This window comes from Ctenopharyngodon idella, chromosome 16, assembly GCF_019924925.1.
Source record: "Ctenopharyngodon idella isolate HZGC_01 chromosome 16, HZGC01, whole genome shotgun sequence".
Lineage (NCBI taxonomy): Eukaryota > Metazoa > Chordata > Actinopteri > Cypriniformes > Xenocyprididae > Ctenopharyngodon > Ctenopharyngodon idella.
This window is the reverse complement of record NC_067235.1, coordinates 17369657-17391891: the sequence shown is the minus strand read 5'-3', so window position 1 is coordinate 17391891 and position 22235 is coordinate 17369657. Positions and strand designations below refer to the sequence as shown.

The 22235-nt window shown below is 37.2% G+C and overlaps 1 protein-coding gene across 15 annotated transcripts in view; it reads left to right on the top strand.

The window, feature by feature from the left end:
- Window positions 1-654: 654 nt before the first annotated feature.
- Window positions 655-22235, top strand: part of ptprub (protein tyrosine phosphatase receptor type Ub) — a 237756-nt gene continuing 216175 nt past the window's right edge. For 14 of the 15 annotated variants that reach the window (XM_051865418.1, XM_051865417.1, XM_051865415.1 and 11 more), the window contains exon 1: window positions 656-976. In XM_051865418.1, the coding sequence (XP_051721378.1) occupies window positions 907-976 (70 nt within the window). In that variant the 5' untranslated portion in view covers window positions 656-906. Of the gene's footprint in view, window positions 977-22235 lie in introns of all 15 variants that reach the window. The other variant, XM_051865407.1, reaches the window with a different exon arrangement.

Here is a 22235-nt window from a genome sequence, read left to right as displayed (position 1 = left end):
ACCCAGTCATCTAGCCATCACAATTTACATTCACAATTAACGCTTGCCCATTTTTCCTGCTTCTAACACATCAACTTTGAGGACAAAATCTTCACTCGCTGCCTAATATATCCCACCGACTAACAGGTGCCGTGATGAAGAGATAATCAGTGTTATTTAGTTGTAAGTTTGTGTGTGTGTGTGTGTGTGAGTGTGTGTGTGCGTTATATTAAAACAATCTTAAACTTAATCAAAATTCTAAAAATGAAGATAGAATGCCTTGTAAACTAATATTGCATTTATTTCCTCTGGCTCTTGCTTAGACTGTTTTTACAATTATATCTTGATTTAACATTTTTCATACTGCGTTATATGTACATTCATAACAAAAAAACGAAATATAAACTATAAAAATGTAGATGCAGCAATGCAACCTTGGGGTCAAAAAAGGTTGACAACCACAGTCGGTTTTAGAGAATGCAAGAATGTATTCCCATTTTGCCCTCATTTTATTAACCAATATAAATCACATCATTAATTTCCCACTGTTACAGAAGCTGCTTGTCTTCAGTAGCCAAGTTAAAGAGATTACGATGAATCATAATGTACATAGCCTGAGAACACCAGGATGGTTAGTCTTTAAAGCTCCTCATGGGGGCGTCGTTCGCACACTTTCAAGTACACTACGCATACTCGAGCGCCAGAAAGTGCGCTCGGAGAGAAAGAAACATCGCTTCGAACTGTTTATCCTGACGTCAGTTTGAACAGATCGCACTGCCCCCGTATCACTTCACGCGACTCTGAACTGAGCTTCGGCTGGATTTCGGGAATCGATGAACGGGAGTGAGTCCACAACTTCACCATCCAAACTACTGGAGCCACTGAAATGATTTCGCCTTGTTTTCCCAACTGGACTAACAACATAAAATGAATACCTGCGCATTTCTCTTGATCCTGGCTGTTCAGATTCACGCCGACAGCGTAGAGGGACCAACAGGTAAAGTCCCGTTTATCTGGAGTTACAGAGACTGCGCACTTTCAAACTTGTGTGTGTTTTGAGCATATGGGAAGCATAAGCTTGTCGTCTTGACAGCAAAAGGAGATTGAGTTGCACTTAGGAGCCGCTGAACTTTTCTAATAATGGAGAGATTTGGTCTCGGCTGTCATAAAAACAGTGAAGATGCCATCAAAAGCTTGAAACGAATTGTGTTTCAGACGGTTTGTTATTTGGTACAAGACGCCTGTTTAAACATTCCCTCAGTTGTTAAGGTTGTCATGGTTCATAGTGTGGGTCTTTGAATTATTATAGTGTATTTTTTTTAAATTGAAAACACGCCGGGAAGTTGTTCGTTATAAAGTAAACAAGTGCAGTCTCATCTGCGAAGCCTGAAATCAGTGGTTGAATGAATTAACGAATCATTTGTAGCTACACCAGATGTGTTATAAAACCAGTGAGGTTTTTTTTGTTGTTGTGCGAATTCACGTCAAAAGGATTGACAGTAACTTGTATTTTAAAGCGAATTAACCACCAGCAGTATATACGTTATTTTTGCTTTAACTGGATTAACTTTTTTGATTATTCTGATAACTCGGGTTGAATCTTTTTGGTTGCCGTTTTTTTTATTTTTATTTTTTTATTTTTTACCACGAAATAATCGTTATACACGCTCTCACAGGAAGATACTTTTCTTTTTTTTTTTTTTTTTTTTTTTTTTTTTAGTATGACTAAATGTTTTACAGTGAAGTATATTTGGAGAGTAGCGTGAAGAACAGTGATGTAACGTTCACTGAATCCCTGATTCACTTCACTGCGCTCTTTATTGCTGATAAAAAGCACTCGCATATATATATCCGGTTATGCTTATGAATTATCACAGCTTGTTTGTGAGTTGTTCACGCACTGAAGCGCCCACAGCGTCCAAGAGACTATATCTCATGTCCAAAATATGTTTCTTAATCATTTTAATAACACATCTGTTTTTTAAAGTCCACCTGAGTTTGGTGATACTTTTCTGTGTTTTTGAATTAATAAATAGTCTTTAACGAGTCTAAGACCTAAGATTGTTCAGTGGGCTTATCTAGTTTAAGATGATCTGGCGTTCACCTGGTTTAGCTGTGTGTGCACAACACTAGCCTTGCTGACCAGTTTGGGAGACTAGCAAACCAGCTTAGGCTGATTGATTGATTTGCAAGGTAATGTGTAGAGAGTAAACTCACATTTGAATTAAGAAAATATACTACTAATGCAAATTGGACACATTTAAATGAGTTATCTTTGTCATCTAATGGTGTTTTTTCCCTTCGCTGCTGGTGGTTTGCTGGTTTTAACTGGTTTAAGCTGGTCTGTTCAAACAGTCACAAACTGCTAGTTTAGCTAGAAGGCCATGAAACACCAGCCAACAGATCACCCTGACCAGCCAACCCAGCAAACCCTTTTACATTTACATTATTTTCCATTATTTAGGACCTATGTTTTTTTAAGCTGTTTTCTTCGTGAGGAGTGTTGGCTGTTCGCCACAGTTTTTGATTTCAGATTTTACTATCCTCGTAGGCATAACCTGAACCGCACACGCACAGAGATTATGAACTGCCTCCTCCTCCACACTGTCAGTGGGCTGTGTATGAAGACAGAGCAGGTACAGGAAAACTGAAGGGTGCCGTGTGTGATTGCTCATAATGGACCACTCCCTCTGAGCCAGGCTGTAGGAAACATGTCGCATGATTCGACCAAGAAACTTGACAAACAATCATGATTCGTTTGAGGAAGCTATTGATTTTCAGTTAACTAAATGGCTTCCATTTAGCAAGCTGTCAAGTAGCTGTATGGTTCTGTGACTACTGCTGCGGTCTGTGCATTCCCTCTGCTCTTCAGCTGCAGTCTAATCCTAGTTTCTGTTGGTTTTTGGCCTGTTTTACACAGTATAATCCACTCTTATTGTGTTCGGCTGCTGTTTCCGCTGTTGTTGTCTTCTCTTTTGTTTTCCCATGACCTGGTTGACAGAAGGCAGCGATGAGTGACCTGATGTGAGATGAATACAGGCATTGTAACCAAGTGTCTACTTCATTTATAACTCTTCACACACTTCCTATCCTTACTTTTGTGAGCTGTGCATCATTATTTTGAGTCTTACAGTAATGATGAATGGATGAACTTTAAAGGGACCGATGATGTAATTAAAAAAAAGAATAAAATGGTTCGTACAAATGCATAAAAGCACAAAATCCTTCAACATTCCAATGAAAATTAGATTTTTTTTTTTAAATCAATGAGTGTGCTGGTGAGATTACTTTTTTGACGATTGAAAATGCATCAGTACTGAGGTTAATAAGTAAGGTAGATGATTTTTGATGTATTTTTGCTTACTTCTGAATACCAATTGATTTCACCTTTCAAGGATATTTTCTTTTAGTTCTCCTGTTTATAATCATAGATGCTGTTGCGATTCAAACTGTGTCGCTATGCTGGAACTGACACAATCGAATGTCTCTCATAATAAGGGGAATGAAGCACATCATTAGGACGAATAGGGAAATAATTAAAGCACATGAAGATAATTATACTAAAGCTGAGACAGAATGGGGCAGCTTCATATTAGCTGCTTAGTGATGAAGTCTCGGGAGGTTTGACATGCAGTGCTCTTTGTTGAGTTGCGCAGCTTGGTTTTATTCTATGGTATTGACATTTGGAATAATCTGTTTAAATCAGATCATATCTATAAATATAATTTAGCGTAATTTTCTATTAATTGCACAGTGTGTGTTGTGGTGGGTTTAGAGTTGGCCGATATGGGTCTTTCATTGGCCAATGTTGATACAATATTGTGGGAAAAGTCGATTACCTGAAATGAAACGCACCCCTGATAAGCAAAATAGGCCGATTATAGCAGATTATAATGATAGCCAAGTTATCGCACCCCACATTATTTCCAGTTAGCCTAATAATTCAAGTTTTGTTTTCCTTTCAACCCACAAAAATGTATTCATGCCTATCAGCCAATTGATCAGTTATCAACTTCAAAATAAAATGAATTATCATTCTAAGTATTAGCCAAAGTTTCAATAGGGTTGCATCCTTATTGATTTTACATGACATTTTATCAAAATTACAACTTTTGGTCATTGGCAAAGTGTAGACTGAATAAATAGGCTTGGCTGGCAAAGTATAGACTGAATAAATAGGCTTGGCTGATATCGATCTGTCACTTAGAGGCGTAAATCTTGTACACAAGATCTTGAATTTAAAGAGCTTTTCAATATGATATCAACCATGTTTGCAAAAGACGAGTTTCTGTCCTTCCACAGTGCCTAATTGGCTTCCTCAGGTTTGCTGGACTGTCAGTCCTCTAGCTTAGTCATAGCTTAGACTTCAACTGTTTCTTGTAGTGCAGAGCATGGCATGTGCATCAAGGTGTTATCCATTTTCCCGGAACCCACTGCAGCAACTTTGCAGTAGCTGAGTGAGTCCAGAGCATTGAAATCTTTCACATTTCACATAATCGTGGTCATCATGCAAATTACCTCAGGACTTGAAACCTTTGTTTGCTTTCGAAGGTTTAAGTGTAGCTCAGAGTATGGCTTGTTGGTAAAGTTATGAAAGAGTGGATGAATTTTTATAGGGTTTTCTCCACTGATTATGAGATAATCCACATGTCTGAACATCAATGAGACCGCCTTGATGCCCAGGTGTAGGCGGGAGACTGTGGTTGGAGGGCTCAGATGTCTCGGGCACCCAGATATTATGCATCAAACAGATTCATTAATCAGAATCAACCTGACATCCAAATTCTTTGACCTCATCTAATTGCAGAGTACATGTAAAACAGGAGGCGGCGAGGACCCTGGTGACCGGAATTTTATTTCCTTTGTAATTAAGGAAATTGCATAGCTTTTTTTTCTGCTCTTCCATCTGCAGTAGAAGCTCAGAAGACCTTTTATTTTTCCTTTCAGACTGTTAAGCGTCACTGAAATAACGAGGAAATGTGTCAGAGGGTTTTGAATGCAACAGCTGAGAGCGCCCGTTCCCCCAGCATCAGAGGCAGTCCGTCTCTTGTCGAGAAATGTTTTCTTTGGACTCGCCTGTCATATATATGTATATGTGTGTATATATATATATATATATATATAAGAGGTGCGGGGTGGGGAGGGGGTTTTGGGAAAGGAGGAATGCCAGAGGGCTCTCCCCTCCTCTTCTTCAAACGACAGAGCTGCTCTGAGTCAACATCTGATGGGAAACGAGGGTACGACAACAGAGCGAACCGGTGCTGGCTTTTCCTTTTGTTGTCTCTGGAAGGCTGCTCCATTCCTCACTGATTTATCTACGGATTTCAAAAAACAGTTCCAATTTCAAGGGGCCCCTGATGGAAATTTGGCTCTGAGAGGATCTGAGACTGGTGTTTAGATGTGAGAATGACAGTGAAATAGATCATCACAGACTCCAGAACAGGAAGGCACTTAGAAGCCTCAGCTTGCCCTTAAGTTTGGCGAGTTCTGCTTGAAGATCTCCGCTCGGTTAGATTCTCCCACGTTAAATCCAGCCTACCCAGGTGCAGCTTTTTTGAATTCATCCCGACAGTGCACTCTATGATTTGTTCTCCTCCTTACAAGCAGTAATGCCTGAGGCTACGCTTCTTTCATTTTCATTTTCAGGAAGCTTTTTGCCTTAACTTTGTTTAGTGTCTGTTGAGCAGCACCACGTATCAGAGGATTGCAGGTGTTTACCCTGTGTGGGTGGTAAATATACTTTATTTTTAAGCCTAGTAATTTCACTGGTGATGGTAAACAATGATTGAGACTAAAGGGCGTCTCTGCAATGCCTTTTTGAATTATATCCACACAGGGTACCAAATAAACACCTGCCAAGGCAAGAAACCTTTTTGGAAATGTTAATTGAAATTTAGGAGGATATTATATTACCAATTGCAAAATAAGCAAATCACATTAGACTTAGAAAGTCTCTTATGCTCACCATGGCTGCAATTATTAGGGATGGGCATTTTTGCCAATTTTTCATTTCAGGTACTGATAGGTCTCAAAAATGAGTACTCGGGCGTGTCTGTCATGGCAATAATGAAAATATTTTAATTAAAACACTTACAAAAACTGTTGACAAAATGTAATATGAATGCAAATGCACAAGGGTTTGACAGAATCAAGTTGAGTGTGAAACCAGACCAACGCTGTGGGGGCCACCAGGAACAATCTCGGAATGGAATGTGAAAGTGTGCAACCCTTTGAACATTTTCTGACTAATTTGGACATGCCTTCATCGTTAACAAATGAAAGCATATATTAACTGTTAAGAATGAAAATTATAGCATAAATAGATGGATTTAAAGATTGAAATTTTGGATTGAAGATGGATTTAAAGATTGAAATTTCTCTTATTAATTACTCACCCTCATGTCATTCCACACCTATAAGACCATTCATCTTCGGAACACAAATTAAGATATTTTTGATGAAATCCGAGATGTTTTTTTTTTTTTTTTATCGGCATTCTGATGTAGAACCTGGAAGTGTTAAACGTAAACAGCGTAGGAGAATGACAGGGGAGAGAAGACATTGTTGAATAATGTCCTTATTTTTGTTTTGTTTTTGCGCACAAAAAGTATTCTTGTCGCTTCATCACATTAAGGTTGAACCACTGTAGTCACATGGACTATTTTAACCATGTCTTTACTACCTTTCTGGACCTTGAATGTGGTACTTGTGTTGCTTTCTATGGTGGATAAAAAAAACCTCACAGATTTCATCAGAAATATCTTACTTTGTGTTGCGAAGATGAAAGAAGGTCTTACAGGTTTGGAACACATGAGGGTGAGTAATTAATGACAGAAATTTCATTTTTGGGTGAACTGAACCTTTAATCATTCAGTGCATCGTTTCCCCGGCATTTCAAGACTGAACTGAACTTAAGTTACATGTCCTTTGTGTTCCGCTAGTATAAAAATATTTTCCAAAAATATAAAGATCTTCAGCATTTATTGTTTGGCCTTCATCATATAGTTTTTTTTCCCCTGAACATTTCTTTTCTATCGTGATACTTGCGATGCAGTATTCAGCGAGTCTTTGTGCTGGTCTTTTGTCTTCATGACCTGTTTTGAAGGTCTCTGCTTGTTTCAGTGCATTTTTATAATCTATGTGGCCCAGTGGCATTTTCTTTGTACCTTCTATTTAAACAAATGGGGCGAGCTCTTGTCTGAATCATTTATCTGTTTTGCCAGTTCCTGGCAAGTACAAAGATCTGAGGATGCAAAATGTCCTCTCAGTAGAATAGATCTTTTGTAATTGCATGACTCTCTATTCTCTCATTCATTGTGAGTGTTTTTCAAGCCTCTCCCTCTTTCACTATTTTTTTTTCTCTCTTACCTCTCCCAGTATTTCTCGGACAATATACGAAATGGTGATAAGACTGCTCATAACATTTGGTTTATGACAAAACTTTCCATTTGCCTGACCTTTTAGCTTGAGTTTTAGATTGACATGCTACAAATATCATGCTTTATAGCATTTAGTATGTTTGTATGGCTTATTTGTTATGTCTATGTGCTGTCGAAGGAATACACAGCTGTCACATAACTCTTGGGGATGTACTGATGAGGTTTGTGGTGGAGATCTGGAGGTTTCTGAATTTCATCTTGGCCCTAGTGCTGCACTGACAGGCTGGAGAGATTTACACCAGCCATGCCCTTATTCTCCATACTCAGCCTCTCAGTGGCCCAGTCCAGCAGAGATTAAAGTTGTATTGATCCATGAGCCCAGGAAAGTCCATTTCACTAAGACTCCATCAAACAAGGACCTCCTTTATGAACCACGTGTTTCTGATATAGAGACATGAAATATAGTGAGTATGAAATATAGTGGGTGAAAGCCATCCTCATATATGGACTCATATGAATGTAATGTGATCATAAAATATCTTGCTCTTTGTGTTGTATAAGCCTCAGGGAAGGATTTAGAATACAATTGTATTTCCTTGTCTTTCCTTTCATTTTATTGAGGAAACTATGCGTTCATTTTTTACTGGGGACACTCTGAAATATAAATGTTGGTTGATATGATAGTTAATAATTGTTTTTATTTGTTTTCCACAGAATGGGAGTGACCATTATTCATAGCCCCTTCTACACCCCTTGTTTACCCCATGTTCATTCATTTAAATATATATATATATATTTATATATATACACACACACACCACACACACACACACACACATATATATATATATGGTATTGTTGAGTTACTGTTAGTTTTTGTTTTTATGATTTTGTGACAAAATTGCATTGTGTCTGCAAAAATATCCACAGATTTCCACAAAATGGGAGTGACCATTATTCATAGCCCGTTCTACACCCCTTGTTCACCCCATGTTCATTCATTTAAATATTCATTTAAATAAATATATATAAATAATATTTAAATTATATATATATATATATATACATACATATAGATGTTAGTATTATTGAGTTACTGTTAGTTTTTATTAATTTTTTATTATTAGTTTTTATTGTTATATTTTCTTTCATTTTAAATTTAATTGTTTTCACTATTTTTTTATAAAAAATGTCCATATAGTTTAATTTTATTTGTTTGTTTATTTTAGTACATCAAGTTAAACTAAATAAAAATGTGAAATGTTGCAGCTAGATGAAAAAATAAGTTTTATTTCAAGTAATGCAAATGTGTGTGTGTGTGTGTGTGTGTGTGTGTGTGTGTATATATATCTATTTATATATGTCTATAAATTTATATTAAAATATAAATAAAGCGGATATATGTATATCCACTTTATTTAGGCCTATTTATTTAAAAGCTCAGATATCTGTTTCCAGTATTGGTCTAATTTATCTGTTGTTGATCATTTTATTAAATGCTAATAATGACCAATACCGATATAGTCACGAATCACGATCATGATATATTTTGCATCATTTGTCCTTTCTGACAGAGTTTGGACTTATTTTAAAGCACAGACAGATTAACTCATCTGAATCCACCTCTATAAATATCTCCAAAAAGTGATTCCAACTTCTACAAACTCTGGCACTTTTCAGCAATTATTGGCAGTGAGCACGAGCTTGCGATCACAGATGCAGTCTGTCATACTTGTTAGATCTCATCATAAACACACCCATCTGGTAGGACGCTCATTTTCCTGTCTGTTTCTTTCTCCTGCTTTTTCTCATTGTGACACCCAAGCAGAAAGTTGCCTCCTGTGCTTCTGGATAGACAATCTGCAGCAAGCCCTTTGTCACTCTCTGGAGGTCCTTTGGGAAAGTATCGAGTTACATAGTCTCAGGCATCGATCTATGGTAGATTTATTTGAATTTCAAAAATCCACCGAATTTATTCTCCCCTACTCGAATGACGCTGGGTCAGGAGTGGATGTGCGCCAAACCTCCCGACTATTTCCTCCTCTGGCACGCAAACGCCTTTAGCTGCAGTAGCCGTCATCTTTCTCAAGTTCCAAAATGTTGTCCAATTACAAATTGTCAAGTTACACAAAATTTGCAGAGTTAAATCAGCAGAGAGAGGTCGCAGGTCACCGTTTACGCGTACCCAGTGCTAACGTCAGCTCTCACCCCTCAGTTGATGCTATGAAATATGAAACCACTAAATGAGCAACAGCACTTTCCAATGAAGTTTCCTATTACTGTATGGATAGTTGGAAGCCAGTATAACAGGTTCTCATGGGCATCCTTTAGGCGAGCTGGGTGGCATCACGCAGGCGGCCCGTAATCACATCGCCACCATTAAGTCATTATAGACGGAATGAGCGGGACGTGAGCTTCTGCCTTGAAAAGAGAATTAAGGCGATGATGCTGTCAGCTTGATTTAAACACACACATTCGCACATCCAGATGGTTAACATCAAGCCTGAAATAGTAAGTTTCCTCTATTTTACAGCTTTCAGTGACACCTGCCATGTCACAGCATTGTGGATGTTATTTGAATGGGAAGTGTTTTTTCTGTTTCCGTGGGTGACTTCTCCCTGGTGTGACAGCTGATCTTGGCAGGTTATGGCATGAGTGCGCCCAGTGTCAGCAGGGACTGCATCACTGTCACCTCAGCAGACTTCTCTTTCACACCTATCTGTTCTACCTGAGCTCCATGTGCTGTGTGTTATGTGTGCGTGTGCTTGAAGATCACGCTTTCAGACGCTGTTTTCACTTTGTCATATTTGCTCACACTGATATATCATGTTCACAAGCACTCCATAATGATTAAGGACATACCCGAAGGCTGAGTGGTCTATAGTTAATGTATTAGTGGAAACACATTAACACCTGTTCTCAGAACCTTGTGAGCTGCCTTGCTGTCCACTGCCTACATAGATATCAGCCCTCTAAGGGGCCGCTCACATATCACGTCTAAAAACGTGTAGAAAGCGCGGCCGTGCCGCTTTCTCCTTCGTCCAAAGGCTTGCACTCCCGTGGTCTTACAAGGTACTTGTGAGCTTACAAAGGTAAATAAAGAACTGGTTGTTTCAATAAATACTGTACAGTGTTTCCTGTATTTGAGGTCTGAGGTTTGAGAACGGTGAAGAGAGAGAGGGCAGACAGTTTGCAGTTTAGCTCAGTATTGCTGTCTAATCAGCTAATATTGTCTTAAATACCCTGCATAGCACTTCATCTTTTATAACATGAGATTTTGACCAAATGTTCACACCCTTTTTCCCCCTTACCTGTTTGAATCCCTGAGTCCTGTCCGATTCGACTTACTCTGTTAACAATTGTGGCGCTGCACTGCATCAACTGCGTATAAGACTAACAGGGTAGAGAAGAAATTGTTGAATAAATTTGTTATTTTTATTTTGTTTTTGCACACAAAACGTATTCTCGTCGCTTCATAACATTAAGGTTGAACTACTGCAGTCACATGGACTATTTTAACCATGTCTTTACTACTTCTTTGGACCTTGAATGTGGTAATTTCATTACTTTTTGTGTTCCGAAGATGAACTAAGGTCTTGCGGGTTCGGAACGACATGAGGATGAGTGATTAATGACAGAAATTTCATTTTTGGGTGAACTAACCCTTTAAAATTGCGTTTAAATATATTTGTATATTATTAATATAATATATATTTACAACATATAATCTTGATTTAACCACCATCTTTGAATTTTTTTTTTTTTCCAGTGAAATTGATGCAGTAAATTTTTTTTTTAATTTATTTTTTTGATATGGTGATTACAGAGATTCCGATCTCATCTAAATCAACATACTCTGTTAATAATTGTGACTCAAATGTAATTTGGAAAAATAATCCCATCAGAATAATTACTAGTAAATATATTTAAATATATTTCCATATTATTGATATTATGTGTTCCTATGTATGTATTTATGCATGTCAGCATATAAAATCTATTAAAAAATATATATAATCTATCTTCATCCACCATCATTTTGTCCCCCACTGGATTGCCTTCTTCACAAAGGTGCTAGCTACCTTTAATTTTGGATCAAAGAAGGTTCCTAAAATGCATAATGTTGCTTCTTACCTTTTGGAACAGACTTCTTTTATGCGGCTCACTAGAGTTTGGAACAGAGCTTTTAAAATTAAGGCTTGTTTCAGTCACTGTGCCCCTGTTATAGAGCAATTCCTCTCTAGAAGCAATATTTTTAAAGTAAAAGCACAGATCTGTCCACTGTCTATTTTGTCTGATTTCCTGTAGGTAGCTACATTTTTAGTTTCCCTCAGACCATCTTAGTCTACACCTACATGCTCCTAAATTTGTGTGGCGTACAGAATGATTTCTCCCACATGCCCTCCAAATAGTGCTGAGACGTCAGTGGAAGCCTTGCCAGCACCCGCTTGGCACGCCAAAGTAGATGTCAAGCAGTTTATAAAATGTTCGATATGATCCGACATATGGTTTTGAATTATATAAATGCAGCATGAGGATAATTGAATGAATGAAGGACCCAGATGACAGGTGAGCCTATCAGACTCAGGTGTTTGCTGGAGACCTGAGAGTAAAGGATTATTGATCTACTACCAACCGCCAGAAAGAGCTTATCACTTCCTTTAGAGTTTGTCTCCCAGTTGTCTCCCTCAGGTCTCTGGACTCTATTCCCAGATCATGATCAGATCACCTCAGATGAAGTGCTTCTTCCTTTCGGCACTTTCTCATCTACTCCCACTCTTTCTCACAGTCTCTCTTTCCCTGTCTGTCTTTAGTCTTTCCTCTCCCCCTGGTTCCCTCTCTCAGATTGCCCTTCGTGTTCTTAGGCTCTGCTGAAATCAGCATGCAGCCCTTGGTTGACATCTATAATGCATATGCATGCGCTGGATGAAGCTCACTGGAGTTTGTGTTCCATCTTGTGGGACGGTGTCTGTCTCGCCTTGAATCCTGAAGGGCTTCACTCTTCACTATGAAAATTTTCTCCCACCTCTAGTTTTTATTCTTTGTCAAACAGTTCTGGATTTATGCACAAAAATTCACAATCAGACTTGTAAATTAAATATTAATAGAGATTGACCAATATTGTGTTCTGTAGGACTAGAATATTTTTTGTGTGTGACTAATGTTTGTAATAATAGCAAATATATTTATAATAATAACAATAATAATTTATTAATGATAACAATAATTTATTATTATTAACAATAATAATAATAATAATAATAATAATAATAATAATAATAATTATTATTATTATCAATTTTAATTAATATCAGTAATATTAGCACTAGAAGTGTGTATATATGTGTGTATAAGTAGCATCAATATAAATGTTATTATATTTAATAATACTAGTAGTAATATTAACAAATGAGCTTATATTATTATTATTATTTTAAAATATTATTATTATTATTATTATTATTATTATTATTATTATTGAAAATAATAGAAATATATTTGCTAGTACTACTTAGTAGTAGAAGTACTAGAAAATATAGCTTATTATTAATAATAGTAACGTTACGGTTATTATTAAAATAATAATGTAAATGTAAAAATAAGTATTCATACTACTACTACTACTACTCATGATATTAAAAATATTATTAATAATAAAACTTTATTTGCTATTTAATGCTGCTGCTGTTCTACTACTACTATACTGAAAAAATATTTTTTAATAATAATAATAATAATAATAATAATAATAATAAATAACAACAATAATAATACTAATAATAAATAATTAATAATAATTTGTTAATATTGGTAAAAACTATTGGTCAGATTGATAATCGCTCTAATCATTAATAATTCTGTTTATTGTACAAACATCACCACTTGTGGTCGGGGTTTTGTGTCATGGATCGGATCATTTTTCAGATCAGGCCCCCAAGATTTTCACTTCCTCTTGTCTCTTTTTCAATCCCTTTCAATTCCTATTCTTCCTGGGAAATACTCACCCTCTCTGCTTCCAGATACTAATCAGGAATGAGGTCTGTCTGACAGGGAGAATTCGTTCCTTCATTCTTATTTTATCTTGGCGTCAGTGCTAGTACAGCTAGCTCAGAGCTAGATGGACCTACCCTATAGCTCCATTTAACATGTGAGAGAGTATAATTCTTGCCTGCAGCCCTTGTAGATCAATGGATTGAAAGCTTTGGTGTCTTAAGTGCTAAGACTGGTGTGTTTTTACTCGACTTTTACACACAGAGCAAAAGGATTTTGGGTTTATGGACGTTTTTAGACTTCTTTTAGGCTGTTAGAGCAGACACTTTACACAGCAGCACATTTTAGGGCAAAGATGCATACATGTTGTTTTAGGTTTTAATTTTTATGTATATAAACATACATGGGAGTAAAAGAGTGTCTACATGACTGTGGCCTTAAAATGGTTCCCATCAGTGCATCTGGAGGATAGCCATTGTGCCTGGAGCTGAGGCACAGGTTCAGTTGCGGTGTTGCATATCCTCCTTTGAGGGTGTTTTTTGGCCTAAGGATCTGTTATGGTCACATTTCAACTACATGTGAAATGCCCTGGAACTTACTGTGAGTTCTTTTATCTAGAGATGTACCGGTCGACCAACCATAAATCGGAATGTTTTTTAGTTTTATTTTGGCCAATATCTATTCCGGACTTGCACAGAAATGGCATTATAATCATTTCTCCAAAATGCCATTTGTGTGGAAATATTACAAAGTCTGTAAACAGGACGTTAACACAGGACAGAGATGGGACATGCTGAAGACAGTCGCAAAGAAAAGAACAGAGATGCGCCAGTAGAGCAAATACTGTACCAGTAACCAGACACAACACGCTTGCTGTTCGCGATGCTTGAAATATAGGAAGAAAAATATAAGTATATGCATTTTCATTCAATCTGTCTGCTGTTTTTGTTTTGTGCAGGTGTCTAAAGCCCGACTGTCGGCTGTGACACCAAGCCGATGGTCGGCCTTTGGGCAGTTTTTGTTCGTCGGCCGACTAAGTTTTCTCAGTGTGTTCTGCACCATCGGCTGAAGTTGGTCCTTGTCGGCTATTTTTCGGCCGATTCAACATGTTGAATGTGCGTCGGAGCTCGTCTGTCAGTCGGGCCATCTGATCATTCTGATTGGCTGTCCAGCTACTGCCACCTGCTGGTACGGAAAGGCATTTCTTCTTACGCAGGCGCAGAACGGACGTGCTACTTGGCCATCAGGGGTCGAGCGTCGGTTTGATGTGTCAGGGCAATTTTGGACCCAGATGCTGCCGATGTGAGCCAAGCCCGCAGTAAGCTTTCGTCGCCACTAGTTCGTCGGCGGCAGCTTGGTGTGTTACGGGCTTAATGTGACATAATTTTACAAATCTAAAGTTAGACTATTATTATTAAAGTTAGAAATTATACATTATAATACTGAATTATAATCAAATTAAAATTAAAAACAACTGCTCATACTACATGTGTGTAGCATCTTTGTTTGCATTGTGATTAAAATGCAGTGCCTCTAATTTTAAATGGCTACTGATATTTTTTGTGTAAGGGCAGTTTGCCTGTTATAGAACAAATAAACAACAAATTTGCCTAAACAAAGAAAAAAATGGCAAAAAAAAAAACCACAGAATTTTAATCGGCCATGAAAAATCATGATCAGTGCATCACTACTTTTATCTACTGTTCAACTAATATGACTTTTTACTATACTATATATTTATTACAATTATTATGAACCATTTATCAGTTATCTTTCATAACATGAAAATTACTGGTTTATCAGTATCAGAATTTTAACACTGGTGTATTTTATTTTGTTTTGTTTTATTCACTATTTTATTTATACACTAAATAACTCAAGTAGTGTTACTTACTATATGCATGCACTACAATACTATAAATACACTACTTCGATGCAAAGTATAACTTCTATGTCCTGTGGTCTTAGATACTCTTTAACAGTGTAAAAATGGTACAATAATGTTGAAAACAATGCAGCACTTAGAAGGATTTGTTGGCTGTTTGCTGATATATTGCACTGTATTGCATCTAACCAGGCTTTGTCATCTTTTGTTTTCTCTGGCATCATGAATCGCTTTTATTTCTCTCTGGATCCATTAGGTGGTCAGACTGGTTAATTGAGACTGGGTTTAAGCAGGGATTAAACCGGCATGAGTTGTAGGTGGATGAGGGAGGCGAAGGAAAAAGGCTTTGGAAAGAGATGAGTGGCTAATATGGGTATTAGTGCACGTAGGTGCAGCTATTTGCCATCATGCGACACTGAGTAGGAACAGAACAAAGCTCTGCCGACAATGGCCTCAGTGACTTCAAGTGATCTCATATTCACTGAGGTGCACAACGTTAACGGCTTCAGAATCTCTCATTCTGATCTCGCCCTTGTGCTTGTTCAGTCTAGATTTATGTGCACTGCTGCATGAAATGAGTCTAAGATTGTTTAGTTCCACTTGTTCCTCAAGCTAAATATGTTTAACATTAGTCTTGTGTAGGCGGAACTTTGATATAAGGTCAGCATAGCAGCTTATTCTGGCCAAGAACCACACATTTGGACTGGATGCAAACTTCTGAAAGACTTGAAAAAACATCAATCAAGCTATTTTGTTTTTATGTGCCATTTAGGGGGTTTTGTTTATGTTTTGTTTTTTGTTTGGTTTTGTTTGTTTTATTGTTTGTTTTGGTTTAGTTTTGTTTGGTTTGGTTGTTTTGCTTTGGTCTTTTGTGTTTTGTTTTGGTTTTTTTTTTTTTTTTTAAAGTTTTATTTCATTTTAAACCAAAACGAAAAACTTTATTTAAATAATTTCACAGCAGTCGACAGTACAAGAACATTAGTACAGAATACAAAGGAAAAATTAGGGAAAATGTAATCAGAATTTCTGCCCTTCAAAAAGTTTCAAGTTACTTTTTGATTCCACTAATGTGTAAAATGTTGGAATATCCATTTATTTATTCATCCTCAAAAATATTTGTATGAACTTAGTACGTTGTATACCTAAGGACAGGGCTTTCATCCTGTTAAGACCTTTACAGAGGTCACAAGGTTGCTTTTTTTTGTCTGCATATCCCCTAATTTCTTCATTCTTGATTAGTGTTGAAGAATGTCTCAGGTTAGTTTTACTTCACTAACTTCCTTGTTGTGATTTAGCATGGTGCATTGATCACAGTTGGACCAGGTTCACTTCAGGTTAGCCAGCGGAAAGAATGCAGCCTTATATCAACCTCTACGTGTCCCCCTTCAAACTCAGCCATAATCCTATTACAAAGGCCAGTCAGACCTCAGGACATATGAATGTAACCAAACTTCAGAGGTTTGGCACATACTTTTTCTGTGTGTTGAGTTAAAACTTTCAATTCTTGCCAGTAGCACTCAATGGGACTCCACAGAATGTGCACGCTTCTCTGGTCCTGCTGCAAGGAGAGATTTTAGATCTCTTTTATTGAGGATAGGTCAGCTAAGGCTGTTATTTTCTGTAGCGGTATTAACCCAAACAGCTTTACAGAGGCATTGGAAGCCCTGCACCATTGGCGGTGAATTAATGCCCAAGCCCACGTCGTAGCGTTGGGATGCTACATTACGGCATGACTGTGGTGCTGTGGATTTGTTCTGGTCCACTGAGCCTGAATGGCGCCAGAGGTTCTGCTCAGGGATTTCAAGCGGTATTCCAGAGACCAAATCCCGGAACAGACACTGAGTGAGCAGAGCAGCCCCTAATCTCTTCATTATTAGCTCATAAATATTTATTTGAGACTGCGTCTAAAAGAAGAGATTTGCTCACAGATCTTCAGATGAAGAGCTGCATTTTATGTCTTTTGACTGGGTGGAGGGGCCTTTTCTTGAACTTAGCAAAGTTCAATGGCGATGTCTGATTTCCGAACAAACCATTCTTTTGCATCTGGTCTGACTGAATCAGTTGAACAGGTTCATAAAACCCAGTCTGAATTATTTGTTCACAAATTAGACTGAATCGTTCTGAGCAGTTGTTGAGCCAACTCACTGATTCACATAGAGCCAGATTTTTTTTTTCATTTTATTACTTTATTTCTTATTTAATTGTATTATTTTTGGTGTTTTATATTGATTTATTTTATATCATTTTAAACTGAAAAACTTTATTTAAATAATATCACAGCAGTCTACAATCAACCAGAACCATTGTACAGAATACACTGATTCAGAAAACACTGTCTAAATGCTTCGTTTATGAAATCAGACTGAATTCGGTATGAGCTGTTCTTGAGTCAACAACTCACTGATTCATTTAGAGTCAGAATTTTTTTTTTTTTTAATAATTTAACAATTTTTTGCAAAACCTGAATGATTTGTTGATGAATTGGACTGAAAAGTTCAAGCAGTTCTTGAATGAACTCTGTCTCAATGAACCAAGAATGATCTCTCCACATTAAATGAGAACCTTCCGATAAATTACAGGTTTTAAATGACTTTATTTTTATGAACTGAATCAGAGCTGCAATAAACTGAACTAGGAATAATAAAATTGCAATAAACACCCTTATTAAAAAAAAAAAAAAAAACCTTAATAGAAAAAAATGGATATGTGCCCATGCCTACATTTGGCTTTACCAGACCATAGCATACAGGGTATGTTTCTATGTCTTGTCATAAAAGAACCACCACTTATTTTTTAAACATCAGTTCTTTAGGACAAACTGCTCGAAAGAACCAATGCACCAAAATGAGTCCAAAATGATGTCTGTGGCTTTGCTCTAAGCAGTGAAAGTCCTCAACTCATCAAGCTGCTCACCTTTGCTCCCGGACAGCTTTAAGAGTGTGTGTATTTTTGATGTGTGCACACGTGTGCGTGTATAAGCCCACAGCAGACAGGTTCCCAGGGTGGTCATTAGTGCCCCAGATAACAAATAGTGTTGTGTCTGTTTCCTTTTGCCCCAGGGGAGTAAAAAGCTTCACTGTCTGATGAAAATATCACCTCGCTCCCTGGAGCAGACGCTCAGTATAACTTCATTAGCCAGCTCAATCCACACATTAACTTGATTACAGTAACTAACTTATTCAGCTGGTGACAATGTCCTTTGCCCATGCTTCAGTTTGCCACAGGGTGTGTCTTTTTTAAAGTGTGTCCGTATCTTTAAAGGAGAACAAACTGAATTGAACTTTAACTCCATCCCATGTTCAGGGATGAAATGAGGTATGGAGGACATTTTTCTAGTGGGAAACTATTTATTTATTTTATTTATTAATATTATTGCAATGGCTGGACTTGCAATAGTTGCGTACAATCTTGAAGGAATAGAGTGCTGCAGGGATGACATATTTTTGTAGGCCAAACACTGGAAACAAGTTAGCATTTAAGCACTTCTGGTTTCATTGTCCTGAAGTCATTGTTTTTTTTTTTTTTTTTTTTTTTTTAATAGATTGTTGGTTAAATTCCTGAAATAAGATTTGTGGTTTTCATGTTTTATTCTACTAAAAAAAACGCATTTTTTTTTTTTTAAGCTTTGATTTTAAAAGGTGGTTGGTAACAAGTGGCTAAATGGGACTACAGAGGTTGTTTGGGTCTTTAAATGAACAGCCGAACAGGTAAACTAATCTACACACTAGTCCTCTTTTACAGCCTCATAGTGTTTATAGTTGCGCTCTTGTAAACTATTCTAGCTCAAACTTTCAAGGAATTTTTTATTTTTTTGAATGAAGACTGAAAGAGTTGTCGGAAGCTAAAAAAAAAAAAAAAAAAAGCAAAAATGTTATCACTGCAGCACTCTATATATAGTTCATGGACAAAAAGGTCAATTCTCAAACCATTTATTCCAAACTTTTATTACTTTCTCTCTGCTATGGAATGAAAAAAGTTTAGCTGATGTTGCATGAACATTCTGCTAAAGGCTGGAATACATTACACAACTTTTAAAATCTGAACGGATTTTTAAACAGCAGGCATCATACACTTGCCGACTTTGTAAATGGTTACAGAGAAAAGCTGGCATCATACACTACACGACTGAGGATCACACTACCAGACTTTAAAATCGTTGCGCCTGGTTGCCAGGAGACGCATGACTGGCGAAACAAGCGCAGGAGATGAGATGACCCACAGTAGTGCGTTTGGAGATGGACAGGGGTGGGTACACAAAGTCAAGTATGCACTCTACAGATTACAACAGGAGACAGAGGTAAATGGTGTAGTTTTATCTGTTGTTACCTTTAATATAATCCATTGTCGTTGTTTACATTTAATGTAATATAATCAATCATTCCCAGCTATTGACGTTTTAATCCGGCTTCTTATCAAGGATAAAGTGTAAATGTCGAGCCCTGGATAATGATGAATATTAACATAGTTAATAATGAATGAATCCGGATTTACCTCAGAATGTGGTTTGCTAACTCTCTAAAGACAAAGCTAACAGTACAGTAACGTTACTCACTGAAGCCATTTTAACTTCGTGAGGCTCCACTTAGTATTCTTCAGTGATTTTTCTGTATTTATGAGAATTTCTGTATTTTTCAACCTGGGAGCGACGCGAGCCGTATTTACCCAACTGTGTGACGAAACTGCGGCAAACAATTACTAAACAAACGGCAGATCATTCATGTCTTGCGCGAGCTCACGGCTCCATCTAGCGGCTGTAAGCGATATAGTATAGTGTCTCAACATGATCACTCGTCAAGTGCTAAGCCTGTGATCCGTGAGCTGGATAATGGTAAGTTTTTCCTTTTTACCTGATCTTGTACAGTCGTCTCCATTTTTTTTTTTCTCGATCTTTGTGACTTCGCACCCTTGATTTCCATTGTCTGGGCAGCGTATGACTGTACCGTGTACTGTATTTATTATATTAGCAACGCATTTCATACACTGATATGTGTTCTAAAATCGGATCAAAATATAAAACATGGTTTAACGTTAAATCCTCTGACTGAATGGATTCAAAGTCTGAAGCTAAAAAATCGGAGTCTGTGACCATCATATACTACGCGATTTTCCATGGAATCTGTCAGCTCAAATCTGCAGACTGGCTCTGACTTTTGGCAACTAGCGTCAACTTGTTCAGACTGTAAATCGGGAGAAAAAAACGGGGTAAAAGTCGTGTAGTGTATTCCAGCCTCAAGCATCTTCTTTTTGCGTTCCATGGAATTAATAAAGTCATATAAGTTCGGAACGAAATGAAGGTCAATAAATGCTGACAGTATTTTCACTTTTGGATTTCTCTTTTTAAAGTTTCAAATATTAATCAAAGTGAAAATATTTCAGTAATGGATGACTGGATAAATGTGACGTATATCAATTATTAATCCGCAGTCAAGGAAGAATCACTGCACCTTTTTTTTTTTTTTCCCCCTTCCAAATCTTGATCCTTTCTTTCTGTTTTGGATTTTAATTCACGTCAGCACCTCTCCTGCCTGTTGAATATGTCCTCTAAGGTTTTTGAGTCTTTTTTTTTTTTTTCTCCTCCTCATCTTCCGCAAGCTCACCAGCCTGGCAGAATCCTCTTATGCAGCATGCATGAGTGAACCCTTTGGCCCTTAACGAGACGTGTCCTCGCACACTTGCTAGACTGTAAATGAGGTGGCATACCTGACCTACAAAATGTCCCACACCTTCATGCCGCCAGCCTCTCCTTCCGGTGATGTGAGAGGAGAGAGGAGATGTTGAGGATAGAAGAAGGAGGGGTTGATTGTGGGCTAGTGGGCGGAGTCTTGAATAAAAAAGTGGTACCTAGTTTAAATTCCTTCTCTTTTATGACTGACATAACAGAATAAATGTCAGTGCAAGTTGCCTGGCAACAATCTTGAAGTGGGACTTATCTTCAGCAGCGGGATATCTTCATGGGGGGTCTGTGCTGACATTAAACATGTTGTTAATTATTGGTTTATGCTGAAGGGATCTTGTTTTTTTGAGCAAATCTCCGCCAGTTGGATTCACAACGCATGCATGTTCCATATGTTTTACTCCTGAAATTAAGGGAAATAACATTAAAAAATGATAGGTGAACTATTAGGACCCTTGAAGGGTTAGTTCAAAAATTTAAATTCTGTTATTAATTTCTCACCCTTATGTCGTTCCAAACCCATAAGACTTTTTTTTTTTTTTAACTAGCCTATTTTTAAAAACATATTAAATATGATGGTAATCATACAAATAAATATTTGGAGCGTGTGTGTGTACGTTTGTGTGTGTATATATACCTCAATGAAATACATTTTGAAATATAAAAAAATAAATAAACAAATGCTCAAACATCCATTTTGTAACAGACGTGTTTATTTTAGCTATTCCTTTAGTGAAATGACACACTACAGCCTGTAAAACTATGAAATAAATATCAATAAATAATGGTAACCTAAATAATAAGAAAGTTAAGTATTATTCTAAAAAACATTCATTTTTTATTTCCACACAAAGATGCGTCATAAAGCCTACCGCTCTGCGCTTTGAGAGTGGGACACGAGCAGGAAAGAGACCTTTTCTCTTTAATAATATCTTCATGTTATCTCCTGATGTTACAAGCAACTGACACTTGTTGTAAAAAGTCTGAAGAGCTAGTTTCATCTTCAGACATTCAGGCTATGTTTGATTTTGCGCTGCCAGAGAAAGCGAAACTAAAAAATCACCGGAGTGTGTGAAACGCGCTATACAAATAAACTTCACGCACCTTATAAAGTCTAATAACAAGCACAAACCGTGTTAAATAGAAATTAATGTGCAAGCAAAAAGGTGTCTGTCCTACAGTGTTTTTTTCTACTTTACCACAGTAAAGAATGCAAATATAATAGGCCTAATTAAAAGCGAACCAAAGGAAGAAACCTTTATAATCCCCTGTGTGAGTGAAGATTTGGGAAAAGAAACCGATTCCATGTTCAGTGGAATAACTAATG